At 37.1% G+C, this 23,052-nt stretch overlaps 1 protein-coding gene across 1 annotated transcript; it reads right to left on the reverse strand.

Annotated features, from left to right (window-relative positions):
- Positions 1–18,444: 18,444 nt before the first annotated feature.
- On the reverse strand, positions 18,445–21,520 carry LOC149215956 (cysteine-rich receptor-like protein kinase 44). Its single transcript, XM_089389778.1, has 6 exons — positions 21,004–21,520; positions 20,715–20,890; positions 20,366–20,576; positions 20,003–20,237; positions 19,249–19,399; positions 18,445–18,984 (listed from the first exon to the last, which is right to left on the reverse strand). The coding sequence occupies exons 1-6, from the start codon at positions 21,518–21,520 to the stop codon at positions 18,628–18,630; spliced, it is 1,647 nt and encodes a 548-aa protein (XP_089245904.1). The 3' UTR covers positions 18,445–18,627.
- Between the last annotated feature and the right edge of the window lie 1,532 nt (positions 21,521–23,052).

Here is a 23,052-nt window from a genome sequence, read left to right on the forward strand (position 1 = left end):
ATGAGACCAACTCTTTGACATGCTTGTGATGGTGAAGGTGGTGAGTTAATGCCAAGCTTGGGCATCCATGATGGTGTGCATGCGCTCCATGGTGACATCTTGATAAGCGAACTCTTGCCTCCGTTGCATCCCGGTGCATTGGTGTGGCTCCTCCATGCAACTCTTCTACTAACATGTGCATGGTCTTCTTGGGTGCGGTTGAACTGGCAACACAATGATGCATAGTGTCCATGTTGATCTTCAAGTGTGTGTTGGTGGTCATGCACATCAACTTGTCGAAGTACATGTTCAGCTCCAGTCGGACTTGCTTCTTGTCTTCGCCTCTGTGAGTGTGTCGAATGGGTGGGATCACATGCATGTGCACAATGACATGCAAGTTGTTGAACTCCCTTGCATGCAATCAACAACACCACTCACCATGTCTGCTCCATGCCAGCTGCTGGGATGAATCTATAACTTGTATGGATGCAGTTCCATTTGTCTATGCATGTTGCGCCCCCTACTATACCTATTCCTGTTGCAACTCATTATTTTTTCTGTGCAGCTCATGTTCTTCCTTGAGTTGTTGCATGAGCACATGCAACTCCTTCTCTGTTCTGTTCTCTGCCTTCGTGTGATCTTCATGTCACGTCGTCACCTCATAGCCTGAGTCTCCAAAGTTGCTTTCACCACAAGTAGAATTGCTTGAGCTTGCAACTTTGTTCCGCCTTGTGTTGTCAACAACCTTCCTCTTGCGTTCGTTGCATCCGTTATGCTGCCTTCAGCTCTTGTTCATGGTGTTGCTTGCTGTGATGTTGCTTCCATCATATCTTGATGTCCTTGTCTGCGAACAACTTGATGTCTTCGTGGGTAGGCAAGTTCATAGACACTTGATCGACTGCATCCCCAAGTGTTCTCTGAACGGTGTCTTCAACTCTACTCTCCTAGAAACCATTGTACTTGTGTTGCTGAGAGGAAGATGAACACCTATGACACTTGGAGACATGGCAACACTCATGGCAAGCAATCTGTCAGTGGAAAACCATAATGAACTTCAGAACTTACTTGCAACATACCTGTCTGACTGATCATGAAGGTTGTGGAATTTCTGTCAGGAGGTCAGGAGACTAACTTCCAAGACTACGCAAGGCATAGTCTGGGCTGTCAGGAGGCTATTTGACTGTTGGAACTGCGCAATGCACAGTCCATCCTGGGTGATGACTGCTGGAATTGCGCAATGCGTAATCTCATCTAGCAGTGGTTGCAGGCTCAGTGAATGCATCGCACAATTTTCTGGGCCAACAGTCACTGTCCCTCAGAATTGCATAATGCAAGACTAGAGGACAGTCATGTGGTAGAAATGTGAATTTCCTGAGAGGAAGTCAAAGCCTTCCCTTTCAGGATTGCGCAATGTTATCTTGCTAAGGCAGAGTCTGGGCCAAGGCTGCTCAGACCTGTTGATGGGAAACTGAAAGTGAATGTGAATGTGAATGCATGGTGATACTGAGTGTAAGCACAAGCGAATGACCATGCATGCAAATGGTGAACGATAGATTCAGAAAACGAAACAACATTCATGTAGGTGAGGTGAGTCGCCGAATCAATGATCTTTCGTGAAAAACAGTTTCATGCATGCGAAAGGAGTGAGATGTTGATGAAAACTGAAATGGTGCTAGTACAAGCTAGTATGTATCAAAATAACAACAAGCACTCACTGAAATCAAGCAGACAACATTCATACGAAGCGAAACAAAAAAAGTGCCAGAAATGCAATACAACACATGGAAGGTAGGCTTACCCCAAAGAAACTAAGCTGAATGTGCGATGAAGCCTAGATGCAATGTGGGATGTTAGAGCTGCAAGGTTGATGTGAGGAATGAGCTATGCAGCATCCGGTTCATGAGTTTTGATAAAATTGAAGATGTGACGTGCATGCCACAAATCTAGGAAGAGTGACACTTGGTGGGAGGTTTCTGAAATGATCCTTGCATGTAACCTCCAGCTGCTATAAGTAGATCCCGGAATCAAGGGATTCCTTTGCATACCACCTTGGGAGAAGCAACCCATGCATGAAAATCAGTTTTTCTCGGTCCTGGAGGGAACTGGTCAACTCAACTGCACATGCAAGAGGCTACTCAACTGCTGGGAGAAAATGTGCATTTCTGGATAGGAGCTGGACTGACTGCCCAAGAGATTTGCACAATTTCTCGGTAGAGCAGCTGATAGTTGCCTAGGATTACACAATTCTTGGGTTGAGCAGCCCTGCTAGGAAGAATTGCACAATTTTTTGGATGAAGCCTGATTGGTAGAATTGTGCAATTTTGGAGCCCAGTAGGCTGCCAGACTGAATTGCGCAATTTCTGGAGGGAAGGCTGGTTTCCCTCCAGAATTGCAGAATTTCTTGAAGGAGCTACTCAGCCTGCAGCTAGACCCAGTCTGGAGAAACAGCCTGTGAGGGGAATGCATCAAAATTTGATTGACAGGCTGTCTTTCTGCAAGAAAAACAATAAATCTTGTGTACTTGAAGAAGCAAGACAAGGTGTTGTGAAAGGTTGGTAGGGAGGCTCCAAAACGAAGCTAAGGAAAAATTTTGGAGGGTGGTTGTAACCACTACAACACCTAGCAAGACCTCCTCTACTATTATCTTCCCAACGTCTTGTGAGCAACCGTGTTTTGTATGTACATTGTCGTGCTACATGCCTCCGCCTATAGGAACTTGGGCATATCCTAGTCATACAACATCACCTTTGCTACCCCAACAATAATCTTATTCTTCTGCTTTTCTACTCCATTCTATTGTAGATTGTATGGAGTTTTCCACTTTCTTATGATGCACTCCTTCGCACAAAACCCCATGAATTCCTTATATGTATACTCGCCTCCATTTTCTCTATGAATCACCTTGAGCCTTTTGCGTGTTTGGTTCTCCACAAGAGCCTTAAACTCTTGGAAGCGACTAAAGACCTCATTTTTCGTCTTCAAAAAATAGATCCAGATTTTCCTGGAGTAGTCATAGATGAAGGTCACAAAATACTCATACCCTCCAAGAGATCTGGTGGACAACATGGCACAAATGTCTGAGTGTATTAACTACAACACACCATTGGCTCTATTGTCACTTCTTGGGAACATTGCCTTTGCAAACTTCCTAAGTACGCACCCCCTACACATGTCATCGTTCTTTGTGCTTAATTTTGGAACCTTTGTTACAATCTATTTGAGCAACCTGAGTGTTCCATTGTGTAAGTGTCCCATCCTCCTATGCCACAACTCTCTCAAGTATCTACCATTTATATTGCTACTACTAACTAGTGTCTTTGGAGAATCGAACTGCAACCTATATAGCTTGTTGCTTCGAACCCCAATCTGTTTGAACTTATTCCAACCTTGGTGTTTGATGTACACCTTTTCCCCCACGAAGTAAACATTGTAACCCTTTTCTTGTAGTGTAGATACTAAAATCGAGTTCAGACCCAAACCTGACACATGTAACACATCTATAGCACTGGTGTTCATTCCTGAGTCCATTTGAACGCTAATAGTACCTCTCCCAACTGGAGTAAATTTTGTATTATTTCTTATCCGAATAATGAATTCCATCTCCTCTTCCTTGTAACTAGAGAAATATTCTCTAACCCCCTTCATATGTGATGACATACCATTTTTTATGTACCATACACCTGTGGATATGGACTAGAGAGGCAAGCTATGAGAGCGAATTCATATTCCATCCAAGAATACAAATCCTTAATGTTTGTTGAAGCTACTTTATCCTTCCCCCTCTTTTCCTTCTTTCGGCTAGGACATTGGCTGACATAGTGAACATGTTGGCTGCAACTAAAACATTTTACCTTTAATAGGTCCTTCTTCTTGTTCTCTCCTTTAAAGCCTTGTCCCTTACTGGGACCCTTCTTTACCTTTCCCTTTCTAGCTAGGGCCTCATTCTCTTGCTCCTCTTTCATCTCTGTTGCCTTGTCATTGGTATTAGTGTCATTGACTAAGTTGAGCCTCATCTCCTCCTTAGTGAAATCACTCCATAGTCGATTCCAATATGGAAGTTTGTCTCACCCAGAAACCATTTGGATGAACATGTGCCATTCCTCAGAAAATATATTAGGTGTTATGCACAGTATCTCGTCATCACTTGGCTTGTCTCCAACTGAAGCTAATTCATCTCTAAAAAACCAAACTCTGGTGAGATAAGAAGTAACATCCTCACCCTTATACATATTTATGGTCCTTAGCCTTTCTTTGAGAAAAAATTTCATGTTTTTTGAAGGATCCTGGTACAATTTGATGATTCTCACATTTCTTTCATTGTCCCCTTTTCTGCGATATGTGGAACAATGAAATCCTTGACTCCATCAAGAATCATCCTCTTCGTTTTGGCATTTTCCTTTTTGTAGGTTGTCAGTTGTTGTGGATTCGTCAATACGACAATTACATTCTCCACATACTCCTTCAAACCATACTCATCCAAAAGGAATGACATCCTAGCCTTCCAAACACCAATTAGTGAGGATCCATCGAACCTATCCTGATCTCTCAATCCTATTTTGGCCATCTCTAGAAATATAAGAACTCAAATAAACTGGAGAAATAGAATTAGGTAAAAAAAACACCTTGTGCTCTTCACTTCCTCTTCCCTATGCTTATTTACCACTGCAAAATGTTTGCGCCTAGATCAAATTTGATACCATGTGAAATTTTCTTAATTCCAACAACCATAAATTAATCTTCTAACTTATGTAGTTTATTTGTCTTCGAAAATTATTACAGAAAATAACCATTAATTCACTTACAATCTTCACAAATAAAATTCAGGAACCAAGAAAATAATGCACACACAAAATTATGGACACCAATATTTTTGGACAGTAGTCCCTATAAAAACTCTAGTGTGGGGAATACCGGTTCAATAGATTAGGGTTTATATTATTAATTCCTCGACTACTTGAGAAATACAATTTCTTGCTTGATATTAACAAAGATCGAGCATACAATTTTCTCCACAATAAAAATAATCTAGAAACACAAGTTTCTTCTACAAAAATAACTCAACCTCTTCCCAGCCTACTCACACCTACTCCTGCAACTCACATTGGTTGCTGGAAATGTGCACCACTAGCTCTGGGAAATTTGATCAGCCTCCAGAACTATGTTCCGGCTACCACACTGCCTACTGCTACTCACTAAAGCCACTCAGAACTCCTTCGGTAGTTAATCATGGAACTGGAACTCGATTTGCATCCTTTGCAACTCGAACTAGATAAACTGGAAGTGTGCACTAGATAGTTTACACTTCCTAGTACAACCTCCCTGCAGATAAATTCAACCTCTCTTCCTGTCACTAGAACACTAGAAAATATGTGGATATCTTCTCCAGAAATTTCCTCCCAAATTCTCTCTTGAAACCCATGTTGTTGGTGTCTCCCTTTGCTTCAACTACACCCTTGCTAATCACTGCAGCTACATAAGTTGAACTGCTCAAGTGTGTCTCTCCAAACCCCATCGACTTGCTTTTATAATCTCTTGTTGAAAAATCAATGAGCATGATCTAATCACAATCAATGGATAAGATCATCTTGACCCCATCAAGTGACTTTTCCGAAAGTCTCTAGAGAAGAATCGATTTTCCTCAATTAATCTGATTTAATTAACCAATTTTTCTAAGTTAGACTTAGGAAAATAATTAATAATTGGTTAATTAATCTAACTAAGGTGTTTCTTGCAAAACCTTTTTTAGGTATTGGAGAATATATGTTCCTTAGCCTCTTAGACACCATAGAGACTAAAACACCTATTTGATGCTACCAAAAACTAACATAGCATAGGTCCATCTTAACCTTGAATCATGTGAAAGGGATACAAATCTCGAAGTGTGCTAAATACACATAAACACATATTGTACAAAAAGGCATGCACAAAGACACATCAAATATACACTAATATCTCTCCCACATGGGCTATAGAGTATCTCATTTTTCTTGGTGCAATAATTTTAGATTTATTATGGTATCACTGCTAAGTTATTCTTATTTATTCCTATATATGAACAATCCCTTGAAAAGAAGCTCAAGCCTTAAACATAATTCCATGTTTACTAATATCAATGGTTGGGAGTTTTGATTCCTAGAATAGGTTCGTCTATACCCAGGATCTGGGTGAGAAGGATAAAAAATATCAAAATATGCTATGTATATGTATACGTATAGAGAGAAATAACACAACGGTTTACACACACCATACACATTATAGACACATAACCAACATCTCCCTTATTAATACAATAGAGCACCAAGCTTCTAGTAGTGTTATTAATTTAGTTTGTTGCAATTCAAATTGATTAGGTGGATTCTTATTTGTTCCTACAACTGATTTTAAATAGGATATGGTTTTGTAATATTTTTATATTATACACTAAACTTACTGGATAAATACCTGAAAGAATAGAATAGGCTTGGATTTATAAATTCTTGAACTTTGACTGCTTCTATTTCATAGTTAAAATACTTCATATTATTAAAGTGGTGCTTTCACCAACTTAAGTATGAAAATCTTATTTGTGCTTTTTGTTACAGAGGAATTTTAGATACTCAACATCAAATTCTTTCGATATGTTTCCAAACCATGGAAAAATTATGACAGGAAACTTTTAGTTGGCGGCATAGCAACACTAAAATGTTGTTCAATAAATCATACAAGCCACAAAATACATGTAATTTTTTGTTTTCCAAGGGAAATCATCTTCTCTCTCAGCTCGAGATCAAGGGTGGGGGTCAATACAACAATATTCATAGGCCCGAAGCCATTGAAACAATATTTCTCATGATCATGTCAAGGAATTGAACCTGGGTGGCAGAGATAACAAACATTCTACCTAACCACCTAAGATAACCCCAATTGACAGATACACACACAAATGTGTGTCAATTGGGGTTATCTCAAGTGGTTAAATAAAAAAGGTCTATCATTTAGCCAGTCAAATCGTTATAAAAATTAAAGATAATAATCAGATTATATGTAACTACCCATTAGTAATATAGAAAATTCACGAAACTCTATAAATCAATCAATGCTTGGTAGTGTTATTTTCATCTTACTATCAAAATTTATTATTGAAAATAATTTTAATATATGAATAAATATAAAAGCACTACAAGAGACTCGATATGGACAGAGACTAGAAATATTATTTACTTGGATCTTTAAATAAACTCACTAGCATTAACGTTATTATAACATGTAGAAAAGTGTGAGTGAAACGTAAGAGATTATGCTGCGACAACATGCTGAGATGAAAGGGAAGTGCATGGAGACAAAAGTATTGTAATTTAATAGGGAAAACAGTTCCAACATCAAGGAATTCATAAAATTAACAAGAGAAAATAGCCCGTTACTGCTTCAATAATATCCTTGAACAAGTCTCGGCATTTAAGGAAATGAAGGCATTTATGATCACCATGGCAGATGATAAAACTCTAGGTTTTAAGGGGTTCTATATTGTCTCATAGATTTATTCAAAGAAGATTGAAAGGTTGGATAATTAGAGGTTCGTTTTTGTCAACAATGTAAGTTATAAAGTTTTGATGATGAACCACACAAGTTGGTTTGAAATGCGATGTGATTTTTTCTAAAAATGTTTTCAAATAATTATAAAGTCATTGTCGAAATTTTGTGATAAAAAGGAAAAAGTGTTTATTAGTCCCTGCCATAGGCAATATGGACTATTGCAATTGAAATGTGTTGAGATGCGAGCCTTATGTAGGCTAATAATTTTTTTAAGCAAAGTTTTCTTAAAAAAATTTAATGCATCTTTTTGTTGAACTGTTGAATATTGAAAGCTCTCATTGTTAACCAATGAATGAATCTGAGGTCTTATTAACACCTTTTGAATATTGAAATCTCTCATTGTTAACCAATGAATGAATCTGAGGTCTTATTAAGACCTCGAAATTGTTAACCAATGAATGAATCTGAGGTCTTATTAAGACCTCAAAATTGTTAACCAATGAATGAATCTAAGGTCTTATTAAGACCCTTTTTTTTTTTATAGGGATAGGGTTTATAAAATAAGAATCTACGACATTTCAATTTCATCTCAGTTTCAGTTTCAGAATGGTTGCTCTCAATATGGACTAATGCCAGTGTTGTTCTAGCATTAGTTAACTAAAATTAAATGTTTGGGGCTTAGCTGGTTCTTCTATACACGTGGCTTCGTTGACTCTGGCCACAATATTTTGTAGCCTAGTACACGCATCTTCTCGTCTATTATACTATTATGTTGCTTCACACATTTATGTGACCACTTCAAAAAATTCTATATCAGAGGTGCCAGGAGTCGGTCTTCCTTAGAGTTCTACGGAACATTGAAACCTGCCCGATCACGATCACTCACAGATGACTCACGGAAGCTTGTTGATGTTCACATTGTATAAAAAACAAAATGATCACTCACAGAAGAATCACGAAAGCATGTTGATGTTCACATTGTATAAAAAACAAAACGATCACTCACAGAAGACCCACAGAAGCATGTTCTTGTTCACATTGTATAAAAAAAACGATATCATTCTTCGTCAGACAATGTTTTTCTTTATCAGATATTATCAGTAAATTTTTGCAAGTATCATCAATTAAGTTTTGCAAGTATCAGTAACCAGTATATGCTAGTAGGAAACATATTAAGAAAACAATTACCTCCTCTTTTTGAAAGCCTTCCCTCCTTCAGTCGAACTTTCTTGAGTAGGTAATTATCCATTTGCCGGGTATCGATAACAATCTGGAGATGGAATTGTTTCTCTAGGTACCGCACTTACTACCCCTACTTTACAATCGCCCCATTAGCATTCGACCATGTAGTCACAAGCCCCTTGGGGTTACTCACTACTGCACTCGTTTTGTCGTTTCGTTATGTACATTGGAGCCCTATGACTAAGGAAAGGAGTGCGAGACACTAACGCTTTTGAACTGCTGCTATCTTGTTGAGTTGGTCCTCTAAGCAACACTTGTACTTCCCCTGGCAGGAGAACTAGGCTTGAAGGCCAACCTTGCGAATTATATATATAAAAAACCCTACTCTAAGTTAAAGAACGCGTGCAGCGGAACTGTTACATACATGAAAGGATGGGCTGATGCACAGGGGACCTTGGATGGAAAGAGATATGACCCCTAATCATCGATCTCCTTCTCCCTTACGCATCAAATAGGCTACCATCTCCGTCTACCTGAGACCAACTCTTTCGTCTCTGAATATAGCATCCCTAAACAAAGTATTATCTATGTATTAGCTTTAACGGTGCTACTCTGTAAAATCCATATCTAATAACTCAATAACCTCTCTACATTGATATAAAATAAGGGGAAGCCTGAGTAAAGCCCCTTTCTTTCTCACGGGTAAAATATTTTTCTATGGGCGCCCCCGGCTTGGTCCAGCTCAGGTTACCTGGCCATAATAGTTTTCATCCTTCAACCCTTGTTTGATTGTTTTGTCTCTCGCTCTTGCCTTTCAGTATTACCTGCCTACAGAGGAAGCCTGGAGCCCGCCCTGTTCTTCAAAACCCTGGCTCGATGAGCCAGGAGACGAATCGTTTGACATGACAGTGAGGCAGACACGAGGTTGTGGAACACTGTAAAGAAGTCAGATCAGTGAAATGGACTCTGTTACGACTTATCAGAACAAAGAACAAATGCTTGACTCTGTTATGAGTAAAAATAAGGCGAACGACATTTGTAAGTGACACTTGCAATCCATGCAAGTGTGTTGGCATGTTGCAATATTGACGATAATTAAAACTTACGTCTACAATTTTGAACATCGTTTCATTTCACAAAGGATTATAATTTTTATTTTTGGCCAAGTGTCTATCTTAAGAACTCGGAGTTGGTGTAAATGTAAGGTTAATTTTAATATCTACTCCTCTACTAATGAGCAATGAGCATGGAAGCACTGACATATATCAGATTAATGGTTTTTACCTGGATTCAATTGAGAGAGAACTTGTAAATGGTAAAACTGGCACAGATAGGAAAGGGTTCGCGGCAAGCTAACAAATCAATGCCCCTAAGTATCAATGAGGGTGAAGGTAGAACCCCGTATGAAAGTGCAGAAGTGAAGAACGTAGATTCCTGGTTTGCTTCACAGTGATCTGGAGGTTTGCCAAACTGTAAGGTAGGGTTAGGTTCATAAATGATAGTTTTCCATTGGATTTTGAATTTGGATTTAGGTTTCCAAGTGAACTGAGAGTTTCCACCATTAAAATTTAGTTTATATATATATAGGCATTTGAGCTGGGGGCATTGGTAAAATGTATGGGAAGGATCCCCACAATTTAGACACCTTGAAAATTTTCTACCTCCAAACACATAGGATCCTCTCTTTCCTGTTGCACTTAGAGTTCTGTGCATTGGAGGGTGTCTTCAGTTTTCACTCAAAATCATTGCCTCTATTAAAGGTTTTAGATTCAGTATTTATTTGTTCACAATTACTCTATTGGATATGATCAAATGTTCTTTGCACATTGTTAACTTCTTGATAGGGTTAATTGTTCTCACAATATGGTTAACTGTTCTCTTTTTTTTATATACTATTTCTTACTTCAAAAAGTTCCATTCTTGCCCCTAACTATTTTGTCTAAATGCTAACTTCCATTCTCGACCACATAACACAAAACGACTACCTTTGTTTAATAAATAATTTTGTTTGTAGAGAGAAAAAGGGGTTGAACCCTAATTATGTCAAAAGGTGTTCTCTTTGTGAGATTGGGTGGGTAAACACTATTTTCCCCACCCAATTAGAGCGCTTTATTTTCACCCTTCAACCAAATTATATTTTGACATGTTTGGCAGAAATTTGGGCGAGTTTTGGTCCATGATCAGTGGGAATCCATCGTCCTAGCGGAGATTTATGAACCCATCGTAAGACTCAGTGAAAACCTGTGCAAACCTACCAAGAATTTATTAGATTGCGGGTGAAAGGTCATTTGCAGATATGAAAAGATGAGGAACGAGAAGAATTTACGTTTCGAGTTAATGGAGAGATAGAGAATTGGGGAAGAAGCACCATGTCTCCAGTTGTAATGGTGTCGCAAGTGGCATCAAGAATACGAATGATAGCTGGAACATGGATGTTCAAATCCCTCGTGGAGGAAGAAAATCAAAAGAAGAGTACGATGGGAGGAGGGGCCATGCCCATGCCCCAATGCCCCACCTGCAATGGCTCCAGGAGGGTTCCATCTATCTGCAAGTGTTGGTTTGATGGCGAAGAGGGATGCACTACATGTGGCCATACCGATATGAAACCTTTCTCCTCCTGTGGTGGCTCTGGAAAGGGCCGACCAATTCGGTCAAGCTACGGATCACCAATGCCCGCAATAAATTTTAACAGCATCACTATTTTATTTATCTGGGGACTCTCTGGACATCGTTATTTATTGCGAACAAGCCTGATCTTAATCAGGTTGGCTGCTATGGTTCGATATCATCTCCAAGCCCCTTCTTATATGTATACTATGTAATATGTTGTAATATGAAAAATTGAATCCAAAAGGGTTCGAATTATTGATTCATCTATTATGCAACTGCCATGTTCACTCAACATTTTGTGTATTCATACCATTTCATTTATGTTTTGACAGCCAATTCTACTTAATTATTTTGGAGGGGAGAGCAAGCAATGGATAAATTGTGCCAGGAATGAATATATGTGAGTAGATGCATCACGTTTATTTCACACCTGTGTTCTTCCCATTGAATATTGGGGTTTGCAATATGGGCATAAAATTCAATCTTGTCAATTTCAAAGAAGCTAATTTATTTTATGGAAATCGTTGAATCTTAAAATAGTCTAGAATGACTATTAGCTACAGGAAGTCACACCCTAGTAGTTTAATTATTAGTAATTTTGGTTAGAAATGGTTGGAGAAAATGGCGCCATGGACTGCACTACAGAGTGGACTGAATTACTAGGTCTGAGGAGTGATATGCTAAACTTGCATCCAGCCTCATCATCCTTAAATGGGAATAACCACATGGAATCAATACTTCAATGAAGATGTCAAATGGGGTAGACCACATGGACACAATCTTTCAACTAAGACATCAAGACTAGGGTTTTGCCATATTTTCTTAGGACTTGTCCCTGGCCCTAAATGTATGAAACATACTAGACACTTAGGTGAGCTGGTCCACTAGGTGTCAATATAAACATGTCTCTAGAGCCGTATATCATCTCATGGAAAAAACGTCCTCTGGTTGTTGGAATCGGGCGATATGGAAAATCGCAGTTTCGATTGCTAGAATTTGGTGATAAATGAATCACAATTACCATCAATTTAGAGCTTTGATCAAATGTTCAATGATTTAGGATGATTTAGACTTGGAAAAGAAACCTTGTGGACATCACTCCACCATACATAGAACTTGCGACATAAAACTCAGATGTATGACTGTGTTGATGCGTTTTGAAGAATTTGTCCAGTCATATTATATCACAATCTCATTCACAGGGTTTTGTTGAACTTGAATCTTCAAGTGGGAAATTTGGTTTTGTTTAACTTGAATCTTCATGTTGGAAATTTGGTTCAGGTTTGTTGAGCCTCACAGATAAATCTAATATTGAATCTGAATCTAAAGATAATTTTGAACTTGACTATGAATTTAATCGAAAAAAATTGAGGTTTGGTTTGAGGTTTGAACAAAAAAATTATGCAAATCATGCAATAATTTTGGTAACTTAAGGCATTGGCACCCATATACTACCAATGCTTCCTAGTCTAAGAGTTTTGAATATCAATATGAACAACCTCCCAGGTCGAGAAAACTATTTCTTCCATCACACACCCACTTTCTTTATTGGAATCTATTTTCCAATAACTTCTTTTGAATTTTGATTTCCTCCCTAACAACACAGTTGACCAGTCGGTCGCATTGTTATTGTTCATATGTCTAGCTCAATATTGTTGTAGATGATGTAACAATAAGAGTAAGTCGAACCGAATAAATGAGATGAAGTTCTTTTGTACAACAAGTTGGGCAGAGTCAATCCCCAGAAGGAACCTGAACCAAAGAGGATCAATGCAAAACAGATGATAAGTAAGCAAGCAACCTTGTCCATTGTAACATAGTAATGTACCCCAAATTTTCATATTTCACAAATGTTATTATAATCATCCATTGGAATGCTTCTTTGAAACTGTTGGCCTAAGAAGATGATGTTGCACTAGTGTTGATATTCTCCTCAGTCTCAATTACTACATCCCCAGTATCACACTTATGTCCATTTTACCCTCCACTGCATTGTCTTTCGAGAAAGGTAGCCATTCATCCCCTTTGCAATACATTGTAGCCATCCTTTCCTATAACCAAATCACAAGCACATTTCATTTCCAATACAAATAAGGTATATAAGCCTTCAAGCTGAAAATTTTCCAAACCCAGAAAAAACAATTATATCAATGAAAATGTGATTTCTTGTTTTGTCTGTAGTCAATTTTGACGTGACTGACTCTAATCTAGTGGTGGGAATCATCTGATTATGGACATCATATTCCTATTTCAGCAAATATACAGTTTCAAACACTATGTTTTGTTGTTTTCTGCTCTATTTGCAAGATTTTGTCACAAAGGAAATATAGAGCAATTGGATAAGTGGCAGAACAATTGGATCAATGAAAATGTGTTTTCTTGTTCTGTCTGTTGTCCAATATGATGTGAATTAGTCCAATCTAGTGATGGCTATCATCTGATTATGGATAGCAAATTCCTATCTCTGCAAAAATACAATTTCAAACAGTATATGTTTTGTTGTTTTCTGCTCTATTCGCTAGATATTGCCATAAGGGAAAATATAGAGTAATTGGATAAGTTCTTATATTGGAAATATGCAAGGAAAAAACAATTACATCCATGAAAATTTGATTTCTTGTTTGGTCTGTTGTCAAATATGATGTGTCTGAGTCTACTCTAGTGATGGGTATCATCTAATTATGGACAACAGATTCCTAACTCAACAAAAGTACAATTTCAAACAGTATATGTTTTGTTGTTTTCTGCGCTATTTGCAACAAGCACACCCTCTTACATGGATAAAGTGCCACATGTAGTTCATCTTAAGTGGAGGACAATGGTCACATGCATGCATGCACACCCCTCCTTTGGATCTGCACCCTCCTCATCTCCTCGTGTGAGTAACCTAGCATATATAGGACTCTACAACCCACTCTAATGGTAGATAATGCATTCATAAATAAAAAAATTGAAATAGAAAAGCTAACTTAAGTGGATCAATAGTCTAAAATAGGTGCTGGAAGAGGTTGGTACATGCATACTAGAGGTATGCATGCACCCTTACTCTCTCTCCCTACATAACACCAATGTCGCTCCAAGGAACACTAGTGTTGCACCATCATACTAATCTTTTGTGCCCTCACTCTAACTACACTGGAATCAAAGTAGCCTCTGATGGAACTGTTGTGCCATAGAGAAGGAGAACAAAAAAAAGATAAAAATATAACACTGCAGGGCATTTGACAAGGATCCACATCCTTAGTTAGTCTAATTTTAGTTAGCCTAAAGATTCAAGATTCAATTTAAGGATCCACATCCTTAGTTAGTCTAAAGATTAGTTAGTTAGTCTAATTTTAGTTAGTCCAACTAAGGATCCACGTCCTTATTTAGTCTAAAGATTCAATTTTACATGGGTTGATTGGAAGACTTTAACCTTTTTCAGGTGAATATTATATGAAAGATCGACAATTTCCAGACTAGGGCAAGCACCAGTGGGAATGGTTATGTCGGATATGGTTGTGTATAACAAAGACAAATTTTTTAAAGCATCCATGACATTTTTATCCAAGGAAATTTTTTCTATTGGACAACTGTATATAGTCAAAACTTTCAAATGTTTCAGCAGTGCAAATCCTCTTCGATAAAATGGGCAGTTTAGAGCCACATGTTTCTAACCTTTCCAAACATGTGAGATGTTCAATATGTGCGTTGATATACTTTAATTTGAAGCATTCGACCATAATCAACTCTTTTAAGTGCACTAAATAGGCCACTGAACATGGTAATTTTTTCAAGCGTGCTCTCCCTATTCTTAGTTGTTCTAATTGGCATAGTGGTTCTTAGTTCAAGGGAAATTTTCCTAAATTAGTATTTAGTATATTCAGGTATATTAAACGCCTCTGACAGGTGATTCCCCTTGGCAAGTGTTCCAATTGAGCACAACCATTGAAATTGATATGATCCAGTGTGGAAATTTCTCCCAAAATATCCATTGGGACGTATAGATTAATGCAGCCTCGCAATTCCAAATGTTGAAGTTGCAATAACTAAGAAAAGGAATTGGGCAACATTGTTAGTTTAGTAGAGCTAGATAAATCTAAATGTCTTAAGTTTTTAAGTCCCCAAAAGTCAAATGGGAGTGATTGTGCATCTATGGCACCTTTCAATACAATCTTATTCAAGTTTTTCATCAAACTTCCAATTGATTGAAGAAAACGGGAAAAATATGGGATGATGCTTTTTTCCTCAACTGACTGAGCGCTACTCGAAGTACTTGAAGATGCTCCCTGCCCCCTCACATCAATGTTGACCTCACATAACTACAAAGGTATCTACAATGAGCATAATTAGTTAATTAATTTCCAGGAAATGAGTGTTTCAGTCTAACTATCACGGATGCACATCATTAGTGAAGCATGACAAACTGATTAAATGATCTAACGTGAGCGTGGGACAAATACTTCTATAAGATTTTCGGGTTACTTACCTCATCAATAAAATTGAAGAAATTTTCGGTGAGGTCGGCTTTACAACCTTGAAATTCACAAACTCTCAAATTTCTTAGTGAAATGGTACGAGGAAGGGAAATGGAGGGAGCATTATGCCAGCAAAGCCATACCAACTCCCTAGATAGACTAAGAAACCACGATTTTGTTCTAACTAAGGATGTGGATCCCTAATTAGAATGCCAAACCAAGGAATTTGACAAGGTGCCACCCACGTCACTGATATAAATTTAATACAAGCAGATTTGTAGCAACACATTGGGCACTGCAAGAGGGTCAACCAACGATGAACTACATGTGGAGTTGTAGCAAAGCGCAATCATCACATGGAGTTGAACTCAAGACAAACTTCATGCTAATATGGATCCTTAATCAAAATTCTGGACCAGGTTATTCAGCAAAGTACCCATGTCATTGGTGGATATGGGATTCAAGTCAAGAAGATACCATAGCACAACTTGATGAATATCCGATGAGATTATTGTTTTTAAATATACAATAGTACAAGCTGATGATCCTATGCTTTTGGTTGTCTTGATAGATGGTCCTTCGTTTATAGATGCCACAATGAAGGGGTATATGTTAGTTGAGATAGGCCACATATGTGGACCACTAAGGTCCAATCCATTGAAATGTGCCACATCCATGGGCTGTCAAGATTGCTGGTACTTCCACTTGGCCTCAAATGCAGCGGTTAACTCTGTCAGCCATATTAAAGCATAAACATGTCTTTGGGGGATTTGAAACTGGATCAGTGCTCTGATTTAACCACAAACATAACCAACTTGACAAGAAAATGGATACCCAGAAAAATTTTAACACTTGAGAGTTATCCGAATTTTTTCCCCATCGCAGTATTTCACGAATAACCAAACCTCGCAGCTCATGGACACCCAAATCCTTATTTCTTGGATAACCAATACCTGACAATTGCAATAATATTTAGTCTAGAATACCTAACGTTTTTCAAAGTCGTCTGGAATTCTTGAATACACAACATTGGTTAAAGTTATCTTCTTGCCAATGCAATAGATGCAAATCCGAAATTGATGAAAATGAGGAGGAATTCCTCTGCCAAAAGTTGTTCCATAGCAATTGGATAAGTGCTTATATTGGAAATATGTGAGGGAAAAACAATTATATCCATGAAAATGTGATTTCTTGTTTGGTCTGTTGTCAAATAAGATGTGACCGCTTTAGTGATGGGAATCATCTCATTATGGATAGAAGAAGCAGGCTAAAAGAAGAAGCAACAAGGATAGAAGAAGCAGGCTAAAAGAAAAAGAAGACCAATGTAAAACTATATAAGTTGAGAATATCTTCTTGAGAAACAATCAAATGATGAATGAAAGAAAAGGGAAACGAGAACGCCTTCTAGAAGAAGCAACAAGGATAGAAGAAGCAAGCTAAAAGAAAAAGAAGACCAATGTAAAACTATATAAGTTGAGAATATCTTCTTGAGAAACAATCAAATGATGAATGAAAGAAAAGGGCAACGAGAATTCTTGGAAATTAGGGACTATGATGTTGCTTCTCTAAATGCACAATTGGAAGACTCTAAAAGGAACGAGGACACTTTGGTGAATTAGTTAAAAGAAAAGATGCAAGACTCTAAAAAAAAGAATAAAAAAAGTATCAAAGAAGAAGAAGAAGTTGGACACTTAAAGCTTGAGGTGAAAGAAGTAGGAAAGAGAGAAGGGATTTTGACAAGTCATCTTAAGGAAAGGTGTGAGGACTTGAACAAACTTGAAAAAAAATTCAGTCAACAAGAAAGAAAATTTGAGGAATAAATCATCTCCATGAAATATAGCTTGAATAAGGAAAAGGAATGGAATAAGTAATAAATATCTGGATGGCTAAGAAAGAAGAAGAATGTGAGGAGCTTGAAGATTTTTTTTCATTGAGGGTTGAAGTTGACAAGCTCAACAAGAAATTGAAGAGCTCGCAAGTATTGGATGAAATTCTTAGCTATAAAAGATCGCCATGCAAAAAATAGGTAGGTTATATAGGTAAGTCTCCATACAATGATGACTAAAGCTCCAAGTCTCCAAAGGTTAAATTTGGAAAATTCGAAGACAAAGTTTCCATTCTTCAAAAGCTAAATCATAGTGAAAGTTATAAAAAGATTAGAAGTGTTTCCACTCCATGAAGTTATGCCAATGTTATCAAGATGCCCCATAAAAAATAAGATAGCAATGTAATGAAAGATTCTCAAGTGGGATTATTTTGGGTGGTTGAAAGATTCTCCTACCAACATTCAACACCTGCAAATAGAATGATAAACTTTATTACAATAGATGATATATATATATATATATATATATATATATATATATATATATATATATATATATATATATATATATATTTCTCATGTGAGATATATAAACATGTACCTATCAAAGAAAATCATCATTATTTGGTAATAAGATATAATATTTATAAAAATTATATATATATATATATGTATATGTTATTTGTTATTTTTTATTTATATGGTAATTTTATAACTATATTAGACAATAATGAAATGGTTAATATAAAAAATGATGTTAATGTTCTTTTTTAATAGTGAAATGGTAAATATGAATTTAAAGATAAATACAGATTAATATTTTGAAATTCTATTAATTCAGATAAAACGTAAAACAAAATTGTCTAAACATATCTCATATTATTAAGTATTATGAATAAAATATTTTTACACTGACAAAATATCAATATCAATATCAGCTTACTACACTTGTTTCAATATCAGGTTACTAAACTTGTTTCAGGTGGAAACTAGTTCCTTATAATCACCCATTAAACTTGTATCCAAGAGAACCATGAATAAATCCGGTTCACAAATCAATCTTTATCTGGGTTCCAACTCAGAAATTGAAACGTTGGCGTTGGATGCTAGAGGAGTGTGCGATGAAGATGATGCAGTAGCTGCAGATGTATGTGACGATCCATGCTGTGAAGAGCCGGGATTATTGGAGGCAGCTACAGAACTCACAAAAGCAGGTTTCGTGGGATCTGGTAACAGCATTGCCCCCGTTGAAAGCATCAAGTTCACTGTAGACATTGATGGACGGAGTAATGGGCTGCCTTGTGTACACAGCAGTGCAACATGGACGCATCTCAAGACTTCTGTCTGATCGCCACAGGTTTCATTTATTACTGGATCAACAATGGCCTCAATATTTCCTCGTGTATATAATCCCCATGTCTGCATAATCAAAATATATCGTGCAATTCAGAAAATATATGTATGGTCACTACGATCGATCACTAGTTTATGATGAATTGCACTAAGTAATAGCTGCGGATTATCCATATGCCATGACTATAGTCATGTCAAAAGAGATCAGAATCGGATCAATAATCTTAAATCTCATATGACACGGCCAAATGATCTATGGAACACCTAAATAACATGGTCCGGATAACGTGGATGCTGCCAATTGGAAATTTAATGGAAACGTTAGCTTACCCACTGTAAAAGGATCTGCATTTCAGGTGGTAAATTAAAATCCATGTTCCTTTTTCCACTGATAAGTTCCAGAAGAAGAATCCCAAAACTATATACATCAGCTTTAGCAGACAGTTGCCCATGCATGACATACTCTGGTGCCATATATCCTCTGCAAATAACAATTTCACTTTATAAATACCTCTGCCCATCGTTAAAAAAAAAGTGTACTTCATCATAGGAAAGATGAGTAGTGCAATGCCATTAATACCAATCGTTTACTAAGTATGCCTGTATTTTAATTCCACTACGCTTTTTTCTCTTGGTTGAACATATCTTATTTTAGGTAGTTTTGTTCAAAATTTAACGTGAATTTGTGGCAATTGCAATTTTGAGTTTTGAGTTATGTAATCTGTGTAATTTGAATGTTTTAAAAGTTATTTAAGGTGTTGTTTTAGTATTATTTACAAACTTTTTCAGGTAGATTTTTGACAAATTTTGCTTAAATGAAACAATTTATGACATTTACAAGTCTCTATTCAAAGAAAAGAAAAAAAGAAAAAAACAACCAAAAAAAAGTGATTAATAAATAAAATATCAGGAAGATCACCAAACTCCCACTTCAACTTAAAATAGTTAAACAGCTTTTCTGAAACCAAAATTATAATCCTAAAATACTAAAACATAAAATGGCTAGACACTGTTTCTGAAACAAAACAGTATAATACTAAAATGTAGTTAATGTAACCGAGTGATGCATGGTTAGAAGTTTCACCGAGTTCCAGCAATTCCTGTGCCCACAGAAGTTTCATCTTCCTCAAAGAGTCTCGCCAATCCGAAATCTGCTATCTTGGGATTCAAGTTTTTGTCTAACAAAATGTTGCTGGCTTTAATATCCCGATGGATAATCCGGAGATGAGAATCCTCGTGCAAGTAGAGAAGCCCTCGAGTTATACCAAGTATGATGCTGCAACGCTTCTGCCAATCCAGTTGCCTGCGTCTATCTGGAACTGTATCGACCATGCAGGAAAATAAATTATCATAACCGACTTAAAGTATGTATAAACATTTCAGGGAATGATTTCCATTACCTACACAAATGTTCCATTTTGTCTTCAATAAAATAAACCATACTTACTGAACAGAATTTTATCAAGGCTGTTATTGGGCAAGTACTCATAAACCAACAACCTTTCTGATCCCGCTTCGCAACAGCCAAGTAATTTCACCAGATTTCGATGTTGAACTTTTGCCACCAGCTTAACTTCATTCAAAAATTCCTTCTTGCCTTGCCTAGACTCTAAGGAAAGCTTCTTCACCGCTATCTCTTTACCCTCTGGAGTAGTTCCCTGAGAAATTGAAAGAAAACGGTTAAGAAGATTTTGTGAATTATCCATCTACACTTACACAGATGCCGGCGACCATATTGTAAGACATTTCAAAACCCTCCAAAACAGAATGGACGACGTTTACGTAAAGTATGTTACCTTGTATACAGCACCAAATCCTCCCTCCCCAAGCTTGTTATTATCATGAAAATTTTCTGTTGCAGCTATCAATGTTTCCATTTCAAACACTGTGAAACCTACGGATAGGCTGGGAATCCTTGCTAGGACAAGCCCCTCGCTGGCCTGTTGCTGATTTTCTCTCATTCCTGAGTATCCTACAAAAATGAAACTTTACTGCTATATCCAAAAAATGAAAAAAAACGTAATGATTTAATTCAATGAACCCTATTAGTAGGAAAGCTGCGCAAAACGAAAGCTTCTGCAATACCTCCACTCCGCCTTCCAAATAAGGCAGATTTCATTTTTTTTCGAATTCCAAACAGGAACATGATTAACAGGAGAAGTAAGCCGCCAATAACTCCAAAAATTATGGGTATTTTGCTTGAAGACTTTTCTGGTGGTGATGCAGGTGGAGCATTGATTTGTGGTGCTGGTGAAGGCGAAGGATTAAAGAAAATATTCGCATCATATTGAATAATGCAGCTTCTAGCCAAACCCCTAGCTCCAAGTCTTCCAGGATTATGTTTGAACAATTGATCAATCTTTGTTGAGAGACATGTCTTGCAGTCGGCAAGGGATATATCTCCCCAGCACTGGGCCAGACCGTAGATCGTGTGAAACTGCCCGGAGTCTACAATTGAACCTGAGGCATACCGATTCGTTGCAGATCCAGATGTAATCTCGGACGACAAATCAGACAAAAGCTGCCGAGCAGCCTCGGCATAGGCAGCAGGGTCGGCGGAGGCATTATAGTCATTGAAATAATTATCTCCAAAAGTATCCATATGTCCAGTGAAGTTATAGTTTCCATTATAACGTAAGAAACAGAACTTGGACCAAACATTACAACCAACGTAATTCCCACAATAATGCAGAACATCGATCTTTGCTTGACGCGAACAATTGTAGCATTCATCCACTGTTGCGTCTCCCCTGCATTGGAGGAGGGCATATATTTTGTTAGGAGTTTGGCCATAAACAGAGGTGTTAAACCTGCCTTGGGATGTCTTGTTAACGTCGACATGCAGATAGTTCAAGGTTGTATTGACGTTGCTCACAAACGTGCTGTCGTTTGTATATTTGGTGGTCAAGTTGCAGTAAGGAGTAGGCCACCACTCATCTTGTAAGCTGCTGCATCTGCGTGTATTAACGGAAAAGATAACAAGACATATAACCATGAAAGACCAGGAATGCTTTCCATTGAAGTTGATCATCTTTTTGTTGGGTGAGCGGAGGAGGGGACTTGTCATGATACTTGGAGAGGCTTATCTATAGTCGGCTTGAAGGCAGCTAAATCTATATATCATCCTCCATCTAGAATGAATCTACAGGGCGGCTTCCATCACTAAGTCACAAGACCGGAGACTTTGAAGTATTCAGCACGACTAAAGTTAAAAGTGTTGAGAAAATCTAGTCCCCCCTTCTAGAATGGAGAGAAAATTCTATCCCTGGACATTCTATAGGGCGGCTTCCATTACTAAATGACAAGACCGGAGACTTTGAAGTATTCAGCGCGACTTAAGTTTAAAACTGTTGAGAAAATTCTATTCCTCGACATTCTACAGGAGGCTTGCATTACTAAATCAGAAGACTGGACACTTTGAATTATTCAGCACGACTTAAGTTTCAAAAACATTTATTGGCTATGAAATGTAACATTGGAATATGGCTGAATGCATAGAAATAATTTGAAGATATGAGTTGGAAGGAGGTAGGCAGATGCGTGAAAAGATTAGGGTAATTAAGCAACTACGTAACTTCCATATTAGCACTCGTATTGCTCTATGCAGGCTATCTCTCCGGTATTTTATTTTGAACAAAACTTCACAATGCCTGCAACGTGGTTGAACGAGATTGCATTTCTTTTAAATTGACCGCATCCTGAATTTGTAGCTATGAGTTTAAATCTATCAAATTTCATGCGGGCCAAGATACGCAGGACAACTTGCAGAATTTTGAACGTATGATTATCAGTATGATTATCAATTTAATATATCATATTATAAATTAAGTAATATTTATATCAAATTTTATTGTGTATTTAGTCAAATTTTTATGGAAAATAATAGAAATTCTAGCAAAAATATGTGATATTTGTATATTTTGCTATTTTAATGATAGGGATAAATGTGAATCTTTTGAAATAAGTAACAAAGATTGAATAATGAAAATATTTTTAATTTTTAATTTAAAATATTAGATTCATATAAAAATTAGTAGTTTAATTATTTTATATAATTATTATATATATATATTTTAATACAAAATATTAAATGTATATAAAAAATTTAGTTTAATATATAATATTAAATTTATA

This window comes from Pinus tabuliformis, chromosome 1_1, assembly GCF_031772625.1.
Source record: "Pinus tabuliformis cultivar Carrire ecotype Pingquan chromosome 1_1, CPIR1, whole genome shotgun sequence".
NCBI classification, from domain to species: Eukaryota; Viridiplantae; Streptophyta; class Pinopsida; order Pinales; family Pinaceae; genus Pinus; species Pinus tabuliformis.